Raw genomic sequence first — 18,357 nt, forward strand, 5'->3', positions numbered from 1 at the left:
AAGGTAATGGAATAGAGAGAATAAGGAGGGAATTAAAAGAGTGACCTTTGTGACATATGAAAAGTGAAATCTTTTCTGGGGGAGGCGGGGTGGGGGGAAATAGCGGTCACTGCAAAATCAGTTGATGCTTGCGAGTGGATTCGCAAATCCAAATGGAGAGGGGAGATGTGGTTGTCCGACAAGGGATAAAGGACAACTCAGGAGGTGAATGGGAGATTGGGAATAAATAAGATAGAAATAGGAGAATAAGGAAAATGTTGGATGTTGTAGGAATGTTGTCTTATAAAGAGTTGAAAATAAGAAAACAGAAATGGAAAAGGAGGAAAGGTAATGATGGAAAAACGGAAAGAGAAGATAAACAAAATATAAAAGGGCTACGCTGAACTATATGTCTTTAAATATTAATGGAATACATAACCAAATTAAAAGGAATAAACTACCAAATTTAAATGAATAAATGTATTCCATTAGAAAAAATAACATATTGGTTAAGAAATAATATTGAAATATTCGAACAAGTATAGGAGCCTTACATTAAATACAATAGCGAAAACCTACCGGGGACAAACATTACCTAAGTTGATGGAAGGAGAAGGAAAGAAAAGAATGGACTCAGTAGAATTTCTGGTGTAATTTTGTTGAATGACAACATTGTCTGACTGGATTAATGCAACCTAGATTGTATACCTAAAATGGATGAGAGGGGGGGTGGGGGGGTGGTTTGGGAGGAAAGGGGGGGGGGAGAAAAAGTCACTGTATATGTGTGAAAAAGAAATTGTGTATATCATGGCTAATGTGATTTATGGTGTGAAAAAAAAAAAAATTTAAAAAAAAAAAAAAAAGAAATACAACCTGATGCTGATGTAAATAAGCAAATATGTCATTACTGTGCAAACATTCTGCAAGATTCAGCAAGTCAATGCAACGTCAGGAGAAAATGTGTAATGTCAAAGCAGAACATTCAAAATAAAGCTGGACTCGCAAAAAAAAAAAGGAGAGGAGGGATGGATAGGTTAATAGAGAGGGAGGAGAACTGGAAAGGGGGGAGGGAAAACAACGTGAACTACCCACCAATTCTCTGGCACCACGCTTGTAACTAAGGACATTTTAAATATTTCTGCCAGAGCCCCTGCAATTTCTACATTAGCCTCCTTCAAGGTCAGATGAAATATGAGTGAATACTAATGGAAAAAAATTTTAAGATCTTCCCCCATCGCCTTTTGGCTCTACACAAAACCAACCACATACAGGTCACCTGTCCTGTTCCCAAATAGGAGATCCAATATTGTACTCTCGAGTTGGTACCTCTATATTAATTTAGAAAACTTTCCTGAAAAACTCCAAGCCATCCAGCCCTTTTACAGTATGGGAGTCCAAGTCAATGTCTGGAAAATTAAAATCCACAACTATCACATCCTTGTGTTTCCTGCAGCTGTGTGCTATCTACAGATTTGTTCCTCCAGTTCTCTATTGGGAGGTCTCTAATACAACCCTATGGGTCATATCCTTCCCTTTCAATATTTTTATTGTTTTATAAGTAATTCATACATAGGAATACAGGTACATGACCCTTTATCCGGAACCCTTTGGGGACCGTGTGTTTTTCCAGATTTCGGAAAGCCAGATTTAAGCACACCCAAATTGTGCTGCTATCTCCCCCTACCCCCTCTCGCCTGCCTGACTTCCACTGCCGCCTCTCTCCCCACTTGCCGGATTTTGAAGCTTCCAGATTTAGATGTCCAGATAAAGGATTGTGTACCTGTAATAGTATCCAACAAAGTAAATACACCTGTAATATTACATATGGCTACAAATAATCTATGATACATTGAAAAAGACAAAAAAAATGTAAAAATTATGCTCATAATCTAACCCTTCTCTTGTGAACTATTGGTTGAACATATGTGTTCCACTACTGTAAAAGGGAAAACAACCAAACCACAAAACAGGATCCAAGTAATCTTATAAATTATGAAAATAATTCAAAAAAGGATCCCATATACTTACAAAGTTCACTTCAGTAGTAGAAAATCTAATTTTTTCCAAAGTCAGGCAGGCCATCACATCAGATAGCCATGAATATGAGTAGGAGGGACAGCATCTTCCCATCTCATTAATATAGCTCTTCTAGCAAAGGCTAGAATGGGATTATAGCCCAGACAAATTCAAGTCAGTTGGCTAACTTGTTCCAAACAGGGCAAGAAAAAGATTAGGAGTCAAATTAATATTAAGAAGACCAGATACGAAAAATACTTTCCCAGTAGATGGAAAGAAAAGGACAGGACCAAAACATGTGAAACAATGTACCTTCTTCAGTCTTACATCTGACACGTTTTGAAGAAATATTACAATCGACTTTAGCCAATTGAAGTAAGCTCGATGTACTACTGTAAATTGTAATGATGAGTGTCGGGCACATAGCAAAGGTGAATTTACCATAATAAAATCCCATGTAGCATCATAAAATAATTGTTGAAAAATCTTGCTCCCAGGGAATTACCACTAGACAACAATAATGACTCATAAAGAACTGATATCAACTTTTTATGATTCGGTTTAAAATTATAAATCTTCTCTATCATATTTAATTCCAGATCTTGAGGGAGTCTCAATACTATGGAATTCAAGAAGTTCCTAATCTGTAAATACCAAAAAAAAATGATGTTTAGATGGTTTAAACTTCGAAGATCATTGTTGAAAAGAAGTCAAATTTTGATCAATAAAAAGATCTTGAAAGGATTGGATACCTAACCCCAACCTTCATGAAAACCAAAATCTTGTACCGAAGATTTTTAAAAAAACAATTAGCTAACCAGCAGAAATCTATGATATCCAAAAATGTTTTCTGAATTGAAACCAAATTCTCAATGTCTGTTTAACAACAAAATTATCAGTTAATTTAGAAGCAGTAAAAGGTAATGGTAGGAGAATACTTCTTAGTAGATTAAACTTCTAGATTAATTCAACTTGCAGCATCCTGTCTATCCTTGTGATGAATCCAAAAAGTAATAATATTAGCTGCCATTAATAAAATCTAAGATTAGGGAATGCCAAACTTTTTTTAGGGGTTTGAAGAAAAGTTTTATTTTTCCAAACAAATGAAGAGATAATTGAATGAAGCCAATCATAAAAGGTTTGGGGAATAAATACAGCCTGTTTGGAAAAAAATATATATAGGAACTTGGGTAGAATATTCATCTTAATGACTTTAATGCATCCAATTAAGGACATTGAGAAAGGAAACCATTGAGCTAAGGACTTCTTGATATGGTTCATTATGGTGAGAAAGTTCTCCTTAAACAAATTATTGAATTTCTTGGTAACAGTAGCACCTAAATAATTAAACTGATTTTAGCAATTTTAAAAGGAAGGTCTAGAGAACTGGAAGATTTCAAAACAAACATCTCACATTTCTTCAGATTATATCCTGAGAATTGAGCAAATTGATGGAGTGATAAAATAGCTGGAATCCAATGATTAGGGTTAGATATATAGAGTAGAAGGTCATCTACATAGAGAGAGACCTTATGAGCATTCCCAGCTCTTATAATTCCAGAAATATCATCACATTTCCGAAAGCCCACTGCTAATGGTTCTAGAATCAGATTAAATAATAATGGGATTAACAGGCAACCTTGTCTAGTTCCATGGTGAACCTTGAATTGGTAAAAATTGAAGCAATAACATATAAATATATTAATTTAATCCAATTAAAAATTTGGGACCAAAGTTATATTTTTCTAATACATTAATAAATAAGTAATCCAATTCCCTTCCCTCAAAGGCTTTCTCAGCATCCAATGAAATGCCACTTCTCCCCCTTTTATTCCCCATTCTATTGCATCTAAAGCAATGGAAGCCCAGAACAATGAGCTGCCAGTCCTGCCCCTCCTGCAACCAAGTTTCACTAATGGCCACAATGTCATAATTTCACATGCTAATCCACACTCTAAGCCTGTCTGCCTTTCCTATAATATTCTTTGAATTGAAATAGATGCACCTGCTCACATTTCTACCATGTACAACCAGTTGACCTCTAATGGTGGATGTAATTTTTCACATCTTTTCCCTCCTCTACTCCTTCCCATCCCCCTGAAAATCTAGTTTAAACCCATTGGAGCAGCAGTAGCAAACCTTCCCACAAGGATTTTAGTCCCTCTCCAGTTCAGATGCAAACTGTCCTGTCGGAACAGGTCCCACCTTCCCTGGAAGGGAGCCCAATGATCCAGAAACTTGAAGCCCTCCCTCTTGGACCATAACTTTAGCCACATGTTAAGCTGCATTATCTATTTCTAACCTCACTAGCATGTGGCACAGGTAGTAATCCTGATATCACAACCCTGGAGATCAGGTCCTTCAACCTAGTGTGTAACTCGCCTTGTTGGACCTCCTTGCCCTTCTCACCCATGTTATTGTTCCCTATGTGGACCACGACATCTAGCTGCTCACCCTCCCTCCTGAGAATGCCATGAACTCAATCTGAGATATCTCTGACCCTGGCACGAGGAAGGCAACATACCGTCCAGGATACTCAATCTCTGAGACAGAACTTCTTATCTGTCCCTTAACTATGGAATCCCCTATTATGACAGCTTGCATCTTCTCTTTCCTTCCCTTCTTAGCCACAGGACCAGTTTCCATGCCAGAGACCTGATTGCCATAGTGTCCCTGGTAGTTTCCTCTTCCCACCCCCCACCCCCCACAACACCAACAGTATCCAAAATAGTATGCTTGTTATTGAGAACAGCTACAGCGATGCCTTGCACTGCTTGTGATAGTATCCCTGAAAATCCTGTCTTATCACCCATCACCCCCTCTTTCTCCCAAGTGATCCAGAGTTCATCCAACTCCTGCTCCAATTCCTTAACTCAGCTTGTTAGGCGCTGCAGCTGGAGGCACTTCTCGCAGATGAAGACATCAGGAATACTGCTGGCATCCCTGACAACCCACATTATGCATGAGGCATTCCTCTGCCTTGGCTGCCATTCCCACTGTTTACAACTGGGGGAAATAAATAATAAATATATCTAAAACCTGCTGAATCCTTTTTGCTCCTCAAATAGGGTGGCCCTTCAACTCCTGCACTACCACCTCAGCCCCTATTCCCTGAAGCCACTTGAGGCAAAACCTTACCACAATGGCTGCTCCCTCGATGACCGCTCTGCTACACAGTCCCTCACTTTTATAATGATGTTTGAGTCACCTGACCTCATTTGCCCAATCAACTGCTATCTCTTCTACACCAAGTTCCATATATATATATATACCTCAGTGAGTTTGAGGAAATCAATAAACGTTTTGTTTGGGCACCTGCCCATATTTTGTCATCCCTTGATGAACGGCTCAAGCGCTTGGTTATGTATCTTTATCTTTGTTATATAAAGTACACTGTTTGGCCTGCTGAGTTTCCCCAGCATTCTGTTTTTACTATGCATTGTGTAACCTTTTTTGTTTTCCCAAAGTTCATCATCTTTCTTATCAAGGTAAATTTCATTTGCCAAGGAAATGTCCATCTTATCATGATCAGTGGAATTCTTTAGCCAATGACCATCCTCTTCACTATCAGTATTGCCACCAGTTTTTATTTCCTATGCAGACCAATGAATCTAGAAGAGATGATTAATAAGACCATACTTCTAAAACTGTTTAGATTTTTCCTTCTGTGGAAGGCATTCTTGGTGTTAGTAATAATAGCAATGTAATTGAAAAGAAAAGGACGGTAAATTTGTGTAATACCTTCCATGCCCTCTAAATATTTTAAGTAGTTATAGCCAGTGACTTGTAGGCCATGTTGTGATATCGGAAATACATTAGCTGATTAATGTACAGCTCTTTTACAAAGACTTGCTCAACTCTTGGTGAAATGCAGATCCTTCTACTTGCACCAGGGAATTCTCGGCCATGCTGATTGCCACAATCTACATTCACTTTTGGCTAATGAGGTTAAAGACATGAAGGAGCTTTGCAGAGCCATCTGTGAAGCCCAGACTCCCACCCTGACGGTGCCATGATTTTTGCTGGCAACTTCAATCACGCCAACCTCAAAATGGTCTTACCATGGTTTCAAAAGCATGGGAACTTCGCCACCAGAGGAGAGACCCTGGATTGGGTGTGCACCAATGTTCCTGGTGCATACAAAGCTGCACCTCTCCTCCACCTTGGTTACTCCGATCACATATCTGTCCTGTTAACGCCAGCATACAGACCGCTGGAAAAGCAAACCAGGTCAGTTTGCAGGAAGATCAGGACATGGTTGGGGGGCCCACATTAGCAGTGCAAGACTGCTTTGAGACCACGGACTGGAGCAGTTTCATGGAAGCGGCCACCTGCAATGCTCATGTAAACATAGAGGAGTATATAAGCTCAATGTCTGGCTACATCAGTAAGTGCATTGAGAATGACACCAAGATCAGATACTTCACAACCAGGGCGAACCAGAAACTAGGTTGGATGCAGAGGTCCAGGCCCTTCTCAGATCTCGTGATGCTGCCTTCAGGACAGAATGCAGGATAGCACTAAGATCAGCCAGGGCTGAACTCTCCCATCCAATCCAGAAGACAAAGCAGGGGTACACACAGAAGATCCACAGCCAGCTTTGTGACACTGATGACATGAAGCTCATGTGGCAAGGATTACAAGTCACCTTGCAAATTAAGGACAATGACGTCTCCCTTCCAGACAGACTGAACACCTATGCACAGTTTGATTTGAAGAACTGGGTGATACCAAAGAAAGCTCTTGCGTCCTCCTGATGAATGGGCCCTCTGCATAGTCATGGCCAAGGTGAGTCCAATAATGCAGCAGGACCAGAGAATATATTTGGTTGGGTACTGAAGGATTGCCCAGACCAATTGAAGGTCTTCATGGATATCTTCAACACCTCACTTCAGCAGTCCATCGTTCCCACAGGATTCAAGGCAGCCACCATCATCCCGGAACCCAAGAAAGCAACAATAACAGGCCTCTATGACTACCATTCTGTGGCACTGATCTTTCCCATTAAGAAATGTTTTGAGTGCCTCATGATGGAATGCATCAAAGCACACCTCCAAGAGATGCTGGACCCATTTCAATTCACCTATAGAAGAAACTGTTCCACAGATGATGGTATAGCTTTGTCGCTTCATTCTCCTCATACACCAGGCTACTGGTTATTGACTTAATCTCAGCATTCTAAACCGTCATTCCCAAAAGACTGGTGGAAAAGCTGTTCTTACTGGGAGTAAACACCCCTCTCTGTAATTGGATCATGGTCTTCCTAACAGAAAGAGCACAGTCTGTCCTGATTGGTAGCCTTGGCGCACCTCAGAGCTGTGTGCTCAGCCTGCTACTGACCCACGATTGCATCGTCAGATCCAGCTCCAACAATGTCTCCAAGTTTGCAGATGACTCAACAGTAGTTCACCTCATCAGCAACAACTATGAGCTGCAGTACAGAGAAGAGGTGGAAAATCTTATGGATGGTGCAAAACTAACAACCAGAGTCAGTGTGGACAAGATGAAAGAGATGATCATGGACTTCAGAAGGACCAGATAGGACCACCCTCCACTACAAGCACCAGGTTCCTTGGAGTTCACTCAACTTGTGACCTACCATGGACCCTCAACATCTCCTCACTTGTGAGGAAGGCACAAAGATACTGGCCACCATTATGTCAACCTTCTTCCGGAGCTCTATAAAGAGTGTCCTGGCCGGCTGCATCACATGGTACAGTTGCTGCAGAGAAATGGATTGGTGATCAATCCACAGGTCTATAAGCATGATAGCGAGGATCACTGGATGCTTCCCCCACTACCCTCCAATCAACATGATCTACCCGAATTGTTGTCTGAAAAGAGCGCACAAAATCATTGAGGACCCCTTCCACCCTGCACATAGCATCTTTTGGCTGGTCCTGTCAGGGAAGAGATCCAGGAGGATCAGAGCCAGCACCACCAGGCTGAAGAACCGCTTCTTCCCATGGGCAGTGAGAAGGCTGAACGGCCAAAGGAACTGCTCACACTATCATCTTAGTCTCTCAAATGTACAAAACATTATTTATTATGACCAAGTACCTGTCCTGCATGTGTATTGTTTGTCTTTGTGTGTTCCATCTGGTTATGTCTGTATGTTTTGCACCGAGGACTGGTGTCTCGTTGGGTTATACTTGTACAATCAGTTGACAATAAACTTGACAAAATCCTTCAAAGTAATGTGATAACGTGTTAGTGATGTTACTGTAATGATGCCATCATATTGCAAGAAGGCAGCCAGATGGTGCAGAATGTCCTTGCATATATAAAGGAATTTTCACCTCTTCGGGCAAGCTTTATGCACAAATAAATATCTTTGAAGAGTAGTCATTATTAGTGATGAGAGAAAAGTTAGCAATCCAACACCGACAAATGAAATAAATCACCACTATTCTGTTTTGGGGTTGACTACTGGACAGGATTCTCATCTGCTCTTCAAAATAAATACATTTTTCAAGTGCACCATAATGGTTACCAGGGTTTTATTAATGCAACTTCATTCTTTATTTCAGGATCGAATAATTGATGCTGGGCCTAAAGGGAATTATTGTCGCTTCATGAACCACAGTTGTCAGCCCAATTGTGAAACCCAAAAATGGACAGTGAATGGAGATACTAGAGTTGGGTTGTTTTCTCTCTCTGATATCCCAGCAGGTAATGTGGATTGTTCAACATTTCACTGTAAAACACAAGAGATGTCCTAGTCTTGAGTTAATTGGGGAAAATCTACAGAGGCTGGCTAGGATCCAGTGCAATAAACAAAACTGCTGGAGAAGCTCAGTGGGTTACACAGCATCAACAAGAAGTAACAGGCAGTCAACTTTTCAGGCCGCAGCTCTTCGTCAGGAATGTGGAAAAGCAAGTAAACACCTTGAGGGGAAAAAATGGGTTGAGGAAGGGCCAGTTCAAGCAAACAGATAAGCGGTAACAGGGAAAGGTGGAAGAGAAAGAAGCTGAGAAGTGATAGAGGAAGAAGGCTAAGAAAGATAGAAGGAAAGGAAGGGCTGGGGAGCTGGAAAAAGTGGTAAGGAAAGAGACGAGGGGGGGTGGTAATGGTAATTGGAGAAGTTATTGATGCTATCTAGTTGAATCAGAATCGAGGCTCCAGGACAGATCCTTGGAGATGTGTCAACAGTCATTTGAAGTTATCCACTCTCTCCAGAACTGAGCCCTCGATGAGGACTAGGTCATGTTCCCCCAACTTCCTACTGGTCGACAATCATCTTGGTTTTGTTGACGTTGAGCGCAAGGTTATTCTCATTACACCATTCAACAAGTTGATCTATCTCTCTCCTGTACGCTTTCTCGTTGCCATTTGTTATTCTGCCAACAACTATGGTGTCATCGGCAAACTTGTAGATGGCATTGGAAATTGTGCCTGACCACAGTCATGAGTGTATAATGAGTAAAGCAATGGGGTAAGCACACATCCTTGAGATGTGTTGATAATCAGTGAGGAAGAGATGTTATTTTCCAATTCGTACTGACTGTGGTCTGATCCAGTTGCAGAGTGGGGTACAGAGACCTAGGGTTTGTAGCTTCTTGACCAGCACTTGAGGGAATAATGGCTGCCAAGGTGAGATCTATGTTTGAAGATCAAATCTGACCTATGTCCATCTGTAACCTATTATCTTGTCTCCTCCCCATTCCCCTTCATCTCTTCTCCTCCCCTCACCTTTTTATTCAGACATTCACCTGTTTTTTTTTTCAAATTCCTTATGAAGGGCTCAGGCCTGAAACATTGATTGTCTTTTACTTCCTCGGAATGCTGCCAAGTTTCTCCAGCGCATCTGTGTATTGTTCTAGTTTTGTGATGCATATAATTTTTTAAATCCTGGGCTTATCAGAACAAATAAAATTAATTGGAATCTGCAATACAGAAATAGACTTTAACCTCTTTGACATTTGTCCTCCTTACAAGGCTGTTCCACACACCCATCCTTGTCTCCAAGTCATTATATCCTGTATTCCTTTCTCCAGGATGTATTTATTCAGTTCACTTAAAATTGTGACATTGGTTTATTTTGTATCATAGCTAGTTTAAAAATAAAATTGATCTTGTCTATATTCATTCAATCAAATCTTTTATACCTTGTGGAAGAATGAGGCTGGCTGGATTGCTCTTGTATTTCCTTTCGAAAATATTGCTCATCATATTTTCCTAAATTGAAATATTTTCCTCACTCCACTAATGCTTTTTGGGCAAACTGATTGATATCGTCTATTTCTGATGGGAATAAGATAAATTACATGACCAGGTTCTATTACCAGGAGAATAGAAGTTTGAAGTCTGCTTACTGGTACTTGGAACAAATCTATGAATTGATCAAGTAAATCCTTAAATTATTTGCATCGCTTGTGATGCAATGTTTCAAACAGTAAAGCCAATATGGTTTACCAGCTGTACAGCCACAAATAAGAGGGATCTTCAAAGGGTTATCAATACAGCCCAGAAGAACATTAAGTTTTGGAGAATTTATCTAATTTGTATCGGGAAGGCAGCTCACATTCTTAAGGATTCTACTCACCCAGGCTATCATCTATTTGGCTTATTGCCCTCGGGTAGATGATATAGGTCCATCAAATCATGGACGAACTGACTGAACAATTTCTACCCCAGAACCTTTTGAAAATTAAACTCCGCCAATGAGTGTATTTGTATTGTCTTAAAGCTAGTTTTTTGTTTACTGTTTTTATATGCTCCTGAATGTTGTATGGTACTGTGATTGCACTTTCTTACACAATGACAATAAAGTACTTAAGTTTATTCTTACTTTTATCCCATAGGGACTGAACTCACCTTTAATTATAATCTAGATTGCCTTGGCAATGAGAAAACAATTTGCAGATGTGGTGCACCAAACTGCAGTGGATTCCTCGGGGTCAGACCCAAGGTAGTAATGATAATAATAATCTTATCCAGAAATAAAACATGCAAAGGCAAAAAAAAAGTTGATAACTGTTCTACATTTGTTAATGACTTTATAAGAACTCCGTGTAATTTGAGTTATAAGGGACCAGAACTGCATGCAATACTTACTGGGATTTCACCATACACCTAAAATAATTGTAGTGGAGCTTTACTCTTGTTCCCCTATCTTTTTAGAACTTGGATTACATTGTATTTGTATATTTCACACCTTCCAGATTTGGATCACACGATCCAAATGTTTATTAACCGCTTGCTTTCCCAGTTCCCACCTTATTTTGTATTATCTTTAAGTTTGGATACATAACACTGCATATGTGCCTAAAACTTTCAATATACATTGCAAATAGGAGGTCAGTGGGCCCCAATTCCTTTAGTATTTCACTAATTTACAGTTGATATCATAAAAATTAATTATTGACTGTATGTTGTAATTATCTTCTGATTCTCAATTCATCTTTGTGTACACCGTCAATATTATTTGTGCTAATTGTTTGAAATGAAATGATAATTGACTTCTGTCAGTTCAGGTAACCTGCTCCTTTTCTCTCTCCTTTTGTTCTCCACACAGACCCTTCTTTTCAAGCCCCCAGTCTCATTATCCAGTTCTCCTCCACCCACTCTATCTGCTCATCACCTACGCACTCCTCTCATAATTGATTTGTATGAACTCCATGTAATGAGTTATAAGGGACCAGAACTGCATGCAGTTCTAACCATACACCTATTCTTTCCCTCACTGTTCCCATTTTCCCAGCCCTCCCATACATTTCATCATCTGCAGCCATTTGGTGTCTACATAATACCCCTCCCAGCCTCTTGTTGCCTTTCCTCCCCCCACCTGGGTTCACCTCCTGTTTGCCAGCTATTGACTTGCCCTTCTCCCTCACCTCTTTAGACTGGCTATTTCCCCTCTACCCTTTCAACCCAGATGAAGTGACAACCCAGAACATCTACTGTCTGACGTGTAATTCTGTCTGACTTATCAATCAACTGATTAAATATCTTGAATAAAAGATATATTGAAAAAATCTCCTTTTCATAAAGATTAATGTTAAATTAAATCTAGAGGCTTTGAATGTGACCAAAAAAAGTGAAGCCTGGAGATTGTGAGAATTTAGTGATTCTTCAAAAAAGACAAAAAATTAACCATTTGAAATTTACCATGGGTATTTTTATAAAACTCTCCTCTGAGATTGGTTTGATTTCATGTTTGCTTCTGTAGTTTTTGGTAATTCTGGAGTCTTGTATAAATTGCACCTTTCCTGCTGTATGGAAATGTACATTGCTCCTGATCCAGCCTTCAGTACAGCTGTAATGTCACGTCTCAGCTCTTGCATTCCATGCCCTGCTCAAGGCAAGCGTGCCCTATGCCTTATTCACTACTTTGTATTTCCACTTTCAGGTTACTGTGTACTTGTACCTTTAGATCTCTCTGGTTTTACTTTCCAAAATCAATCACATTGCACTTGTTTGAATTAAATTCTATCTACCATTCCTTTGCCCACATTTCCTAACTCCCTATTCATTGAGGGAAATGAAGCCATAAAGCATTTTTTTTTTACCCAGTAACTGTATTTATGAATTGAAGAGAAATACATGAACTTGTTCATGCTCAATTTAGTGGCAAGTGAAATTAAATGACCAGTTCTGATATTGCCCATGTGCAATATGAAACTGATGATTGTTTGCTGTTCCAAATTTTATGAATGAAATAATGCATATCTGATCTAATTGTTTATTTTTAATTTTAGAGTGCAAGCAATGGTTCAGATGATAAAGGCAAAGGACGGAAAAAGAAAATAAGAAAACGCAAGTCAAAGAATGAAGGGAGGAAAGCACACGAGGATGAATGCTTTCGCTGCAAAGATGGAGGAGAGCTTGTACTCTGTGACAGAAAAGTCTGCTCAAAGGCATATCACCTCTTCTGCCTTAGTCTTACAAAGCCTCCATTTGGTATGATTTATCTTTTAATATTTTTAATTTTTCTCCATTTTTCTAGAACAAATAATATTGAAATAGGTAATTTATGTACAGTGCCCTCCATAATGTTTGGGACAGTTTTTCCTTTATTTGCCCCTGTGCTCCACAGTTTTAAATTTGTAATCAAACAATTCACATGATTAAAGTGCACATTCCAGATTTTATCAAGGTTATTTGTACACGTTTTGGTTTGACCATCTAGAATTTACAGCACTTTTTATACAGTCCCCTTATTTCAGGACACCAAAAAGTTTGGGACATTTGGCTTCACAGGTATGTTTAATTGCTTCAATGGTGCAGGTATAAGAGAGCTAGGTTTGCTTCTAAGCTTTTGATGATCTTTGGAGTCTGTAGTTGTCATTTTTCAACATGAGGCCCAGAGTTGTGAAAAAACAAGAATAAACAATAAGGGACATCGCCCAAACCTTAGGGAGGATTGCAAAATCAACTGTTTGGAACATCATTAAGAAGAAAAGAGTACTGGTGAGCTCAGTAATCTGCAAAGGGACTGTTATTCTGAGGAAGTCCTCCATGATGACAACGACAGATGAAATCTCCTCGTCATGAAAAATCACCAAACGCCCATTTAACAGATCAGAAATGCTCTTCAGGAGGCAGGTGTAGATGTGTCAATGGCTACTGTCTGTAGAAGTCCATGAAATACAGAGGCTACACTGTAAGATATACACCACTAGCTAGCCACAGTAAAGATGGCCAGATGACCTTTTTCCAGAATTCTGCAGGCTCTTTTTTAAATGCTTCTTGGCAAACTGTCATCTTGTGGACCAAAAGCAAAGTGTGGAGGCGTAAAGGCACTGCCCAAGATCCAAAGCCTACCACCTTTGCCATGGTTAATGGCGCAGCCTGTGTATTTCCTCAGGTTTGGGTGCTGTCTATTACTGTTTTATTCCTGTTTTTCAGGTTCATAATGACATCTTTGACTTTTATTGGTATAACTCTGGCCTTCATGTTGAAAAATAGCAATTACAGACTTCAAAGATGATCAGAGGCTTAGAAGCAAGTCTACCTCTGTCATACCTGCACCAATGAAGCAATTAAACATACCTGAGAACTCACAAATATCTATAAAGCCAAATATCCCAAACATTATAGTGCCTGGAAATGAGGGGACTGTATTTTTTGTAAAAGGGTAGCACAGTTGGCAAAGCAGTGAATGCAACGCTTTTACAGCGCCAGCAATTGGGACCAGACTTGGGTTCGAATCCCACGTTGTCTGTAAGGAGTTTGTTCATTCTCCCTGTGTCTGCATGGGTTTTTCCAGTGGGGGGGGGGGGGGGGGCTCCAGTTTCCTCCCACTGTTCAAAACGTACTGGAGTTATAGGTTAATTGGGTGTAAATTGAGCGGCTTGGACTCCTGGGCCGAAATGGCCTGTTAACATGTTTTATGTCTAAATTTAAACTAAAATGTATACAAATAATCTTGAATTAAATCTTAATTACATGTGAATTGTTTGATTGCAAATTTAAAACTGAAGAACAGGGGAAAATAAAGGGGGGAGGGGGGGGAGAATGTCTTAGTCCCAAGCATTATGAATTCTCAAATCTGCAATGGATACAAGCTCAGCATTACAACTTGTTGATCAACAGTACAAAAATGGAGTTGAATAGTAACTGTATTCCAGACTGATACTTTATGCAGACTTTTGAATAACATTTGTTTCTAGTGGCAATTACCCCATTATTAATTAAGATTGGAGAATGGAAAACTTCATTTGGAGAGGAAAAAAATACAAAATATAATTTAGGGTTGATTTGCATATTTTATCTGTGCTGAACTGAATGGGATTATGGAAGAGCACAGCAAAAACTATTAAGAATGGTAAATGCATGCACAATAAGTCTGATAATGTTGAATTAGAACATTATTTTATAATGTCAATTTAGCACTATATTTTGCTGAAGAGGGATCATTATAATATTATGGATTTGATTGGTTTGGAAATTACACTGCTTAATCTAGGTTTACCTTTTAAATTGCCCACTTGTAGCCAGTTTAGATTTTTAAGAGTTCAAAAATGTCTTCAAAAGTCACTGAAAATAAAATATAGTTCATTACATGCTTTTCAACTTTTAAGTAATTAAATGTTGGTGCTTAAAGTATAAGCATTTCTTACCTTTTTGGTTCAGTCAGTGTTCTTAAGATTTTGCATGATAAATGATCTTCACCATGAGTGTTCAAAATGATATCTTGCCTCCAGCACAATTCTGCCATTGAGTTGGTTCACTGAACCATGAAATCTTACAGCAGGAGGGGATCATTCAAAACCTATGCCATTTAAGAATAGATGTCTGATCCGTCCAACTGGCCCCCATTTCTTTCATATTTCCCATATTCGTACTCTCACTGTGCACTTTCAGACTTAATTGTTCCCTCATCATTTAAATCTACGGCCTCTCTTTTTGTGATTAAATTTAAAGTACAGGTTGTACCTCTTTAATCTGGCAACTTTGGGACTTGGCCATTGCCGGACTACAGAAAATGCCGGAAAACAGAAATTGACCTCTTGGGGATCCTCCTATGTAAACATATCAAAGGTAGAACGAAACTTAAAACAGGTAATAATACTGTGGGCAGCACAGTTAGTACAACGGTTTTACAATGCCAGCGATCAGGACCGGGGTTGGAGTCCCACACTGTCCATAAGGAGTTTGTACTAACGGTGGCAGATTCAAACGTGCCAGGCTATGGGAGTTGCCAGTCCACAGAGTGCCAGATATGAGAGGAATAACTTGTATTTGGATTTGCCTTTTACACTTCATGAGTAAGGTAATCAGATGCCAACATATGAAGATGAAATGTCAGTCTTGGCACCCTTTTTGTCTTCGTCAAACTTTTTCAGGTTAGCCTTGATGTTTCTCTCATTTTACTTCCAACACTTGAAATACTTTGCTTATTTCTATATAAAAAGACATTGATCAATATGTAGAGTTGTCAGATACCAACATAATTTAACTTGTTTTCCTTCTTTTTTGTGATGTAACAGAATTGGATATATTGATGATGTTTGTTATCTTTAAACTTTAGATATTTTAAAATCATTTGCTTATGAATATGTGATTTGGTTTTTACATAAGTAATTTTTCACCTGTCATACTTCATCAGTTGCTATTTCTTTAATCTGGTTTCACCAATTTACTGTCCCACATAATTTAGTAATTGAACTAAAAATTCTTGCATCAAATTTCTGATTTAATTAGAGTCCCAAGTACAACATCCTGGGCAATATGATGCTACTTTCCTCCTTCCTCTCCCACTCCTTTCTCACCACACACCCATCTTAAATCCTTGAACAATTACCTGTTCTGTATCCTTCAATAGTTTTTTAATAGCAAAGAGTAATAATTTCCATCATTTCAATCTTGTTTTTCTTTGTGGGACTTTGACAGACATCTTCTGAAGATAGTTTGAGTATCATGTTGTAGAGATGTCATGTTCTTAAAATATTCCAAAACATTAGCTGGTTGATCAGATAGGATCTTTCTGAATTCATATTGACTGCTGTTTACTGAGCAGATAGTTTTCATGTTTACATGAGAACCTGAAGTACAGCATTAATAGTTAAAAATGGTCACTCAACAGTTCAGGTAAGGACTAAAGTCAGAAGTAGGAATATCAAGTTTAAAAAGTCGGGGGGGGGGGGGAGAGATGGACAATAAGCTTGGGAGAAGGTAAAAAGGTGCTGGGTATTGAACAAAAGATGGGAGAGGTGGAGAGAAAAACCATTGGAATGGGAGGAGGTGGTTAGAGAGAAAAGAAAGTACGGAAGTAGGTGGAGATGGAACTGGTGGAGCCAAGTAAAGGTGAGGTCGTCTAAAATTAGAAGACTGATGTTCATGCTTTTGGGTTTAAGGCTGTCCAGGAGGACTATGATATGTTCCTTGTTTATTTTTGGCCTCGCCCTGGTAATATGTGATGATTCCCTCTTCCTTGCACATGCCTTTGATCTGATGTACTTAAAAAAAGTTAATGTAATTACAGTGTTAGCTACCAACTTCTCCATTCTGCAGACAGTACTTGGTAAAATCCTTTACAAATCTGCCTACATCTGCTTTTACCATTTTTTTCCCCTTCATTTTGGATTCGATGGGCAAAGTCATATTGATTCTGTGAATATTAAAGCACTTTAGGACAGACTTGGTTTCTTGATTTTTTAACTTTTCTATGTTGAAAAATTCTGCAGGATATTCTGTTATTGGATGAACATGAAGGGAGAAAATCAGGGAACTGATCAACATGATTTAAAACTTGATATCTGGAAATTAGTGAAATATATCAAGGATAGAATTACAGGAAAATTGCCGCTGATCTCAGAGCATCGATTTGTTTAGGGTAAATCGTGTCAGATGATCCTGATTCAATTATTTTGTGGTGGACAGACAGGGATGTTGTATACATGTCACTTTATGAATTTAGTTGCAAGAAATTCCTACTTAAATTGAAAGCAAACTATTGATTTAGAAATTGGGGTGAATGACTGAAATCAGATTTTATTAGTCATGGCAGGGTGTGACAAACCATGCTGCACAACAACATTGACTATTTACCGTATTTATTGGCTCTTTTGGAACATAGGAAGTAGGAACAGGAGTAGGCCAAAAATGGCCCATCGAGCCTGCTCCGCCATTCAATACGATCATGGCTGATCTAATTTATGACCTAACTCCACCTACCTGCCTTCTCCCCATATCCCCTAATTCCTCTATCATGTAAAAATTGATCTAACCGAATTCTAAATATGTTTAATGAGGCAGCCTCAACCACTTCCCTGGTTAGAGAATTCCAAACATTCACTACTCTCTGGGAAAAGCTATTTTTCTCTGTCCTAAATCTACTCCCCCGATTGGCAGGTAAGATGTACAAATCTAGTAAAGAAACGATAATGGGCAACGTTGTAGGGATTTTTAATAAAACCACAGACTTGCTTTGGAGCTTGGCAAAAAGGTGATAAATTGATTGTGGTGTAGGCGAATGTAAAATTATTCCATCGCACAAAAAAAAAGTAAATGCCTTCTAAATGGTGGAGGGGGTGAAATCAAAGTACTGGGGATCAGAGACAGATATGGACAGAAAGTAGAGGGCAAAAATACAAAGAGATATAATTTAAATTGCTGCCAAAGAAATTTTGGTTAAATATCTTGAGTATTGAGGACAAATTAAATTTAGAACTAAGAATAAAGTTGGATGAATGTACATTTTTTTTAAATGAAGTCCCATGTATCTTCAGAAAGTGATTGTCGAAAGTAACATTTCCAAACATTCTTAATGTTCGATAAAGAACTATTGCTAAATCTTAAAAAGTAGTTCTTAAAAGGCTAAAAGCAGTCCTTTCTGAATAGGTCTAAAATTATATCCCAGATGAGATTAAGATCAGTCTTGGGGAAGCCTCAACGTTAAGGAATTTAAGAAACTT

The 18,357-nt window shown here is 38.9% G+C and overlaps 1 protein-coding gene and 1 long non-coding RNA gene across 6 annotated transcripts in view; one reads left to right on the forward strand and one right to left on the reverse strand.

Annotated features, from left to right (window-relative positions):
• nsd2 (nuclear receptor binding SET domain protein 2) overlaps positions 1 to 18,357 on the forward strand; it is a 138,017-nt gene that overhangs the window by 116,833 nt on the left and 2,827 nt on the right. For all 4 annotated transcript variants that reach the window (XM_069923768.1, XM_069923767.1, XM_069923766.1 and 1 more), the window contains 3 exons: positions 8,526 to 8,667; positions 10,801 to 10,907; positions 12,697 to 12,898. In XM_069923768.1, coding sequence (XP_069779869.1) covers positions 8,526 to 8,667; positions 10,801 to 10,907; positions 12,697 to 12,898 — 451 coding nt within the window. The remainder of the gene's footprint in view (positions 1 to 8,525; positions 8,668 to 10,800; positions 10,908 to 12,696; positions 12,899 to 18,357) is intronic.
• The window catches only part of LOC138757064 (uncharacterized), a 134,405-nt gene that overhangs the window by 92,674 nt on the left and 23,374 nt on the right, over positions 1 to 18,357 (reverse strand). The gene's annotated exons all lie outside the window — the stretch shown is intronic.

The sequence above is a fragment of the Narcine bancroftii genome, chromosome 3, assembly GCF_036971445.1.
Source record: "Narcine bancroftii isolate sNarBan1 chromosome 3, sNarBan1.hap1, whole genome shotgun sequence".
Lineage (NCBI taxonomy): Eukaryota > Metazoa > Chordata > Chondrichthyes > Torpediniformes > Narcinidae > Narcine > Narcine bancroftii.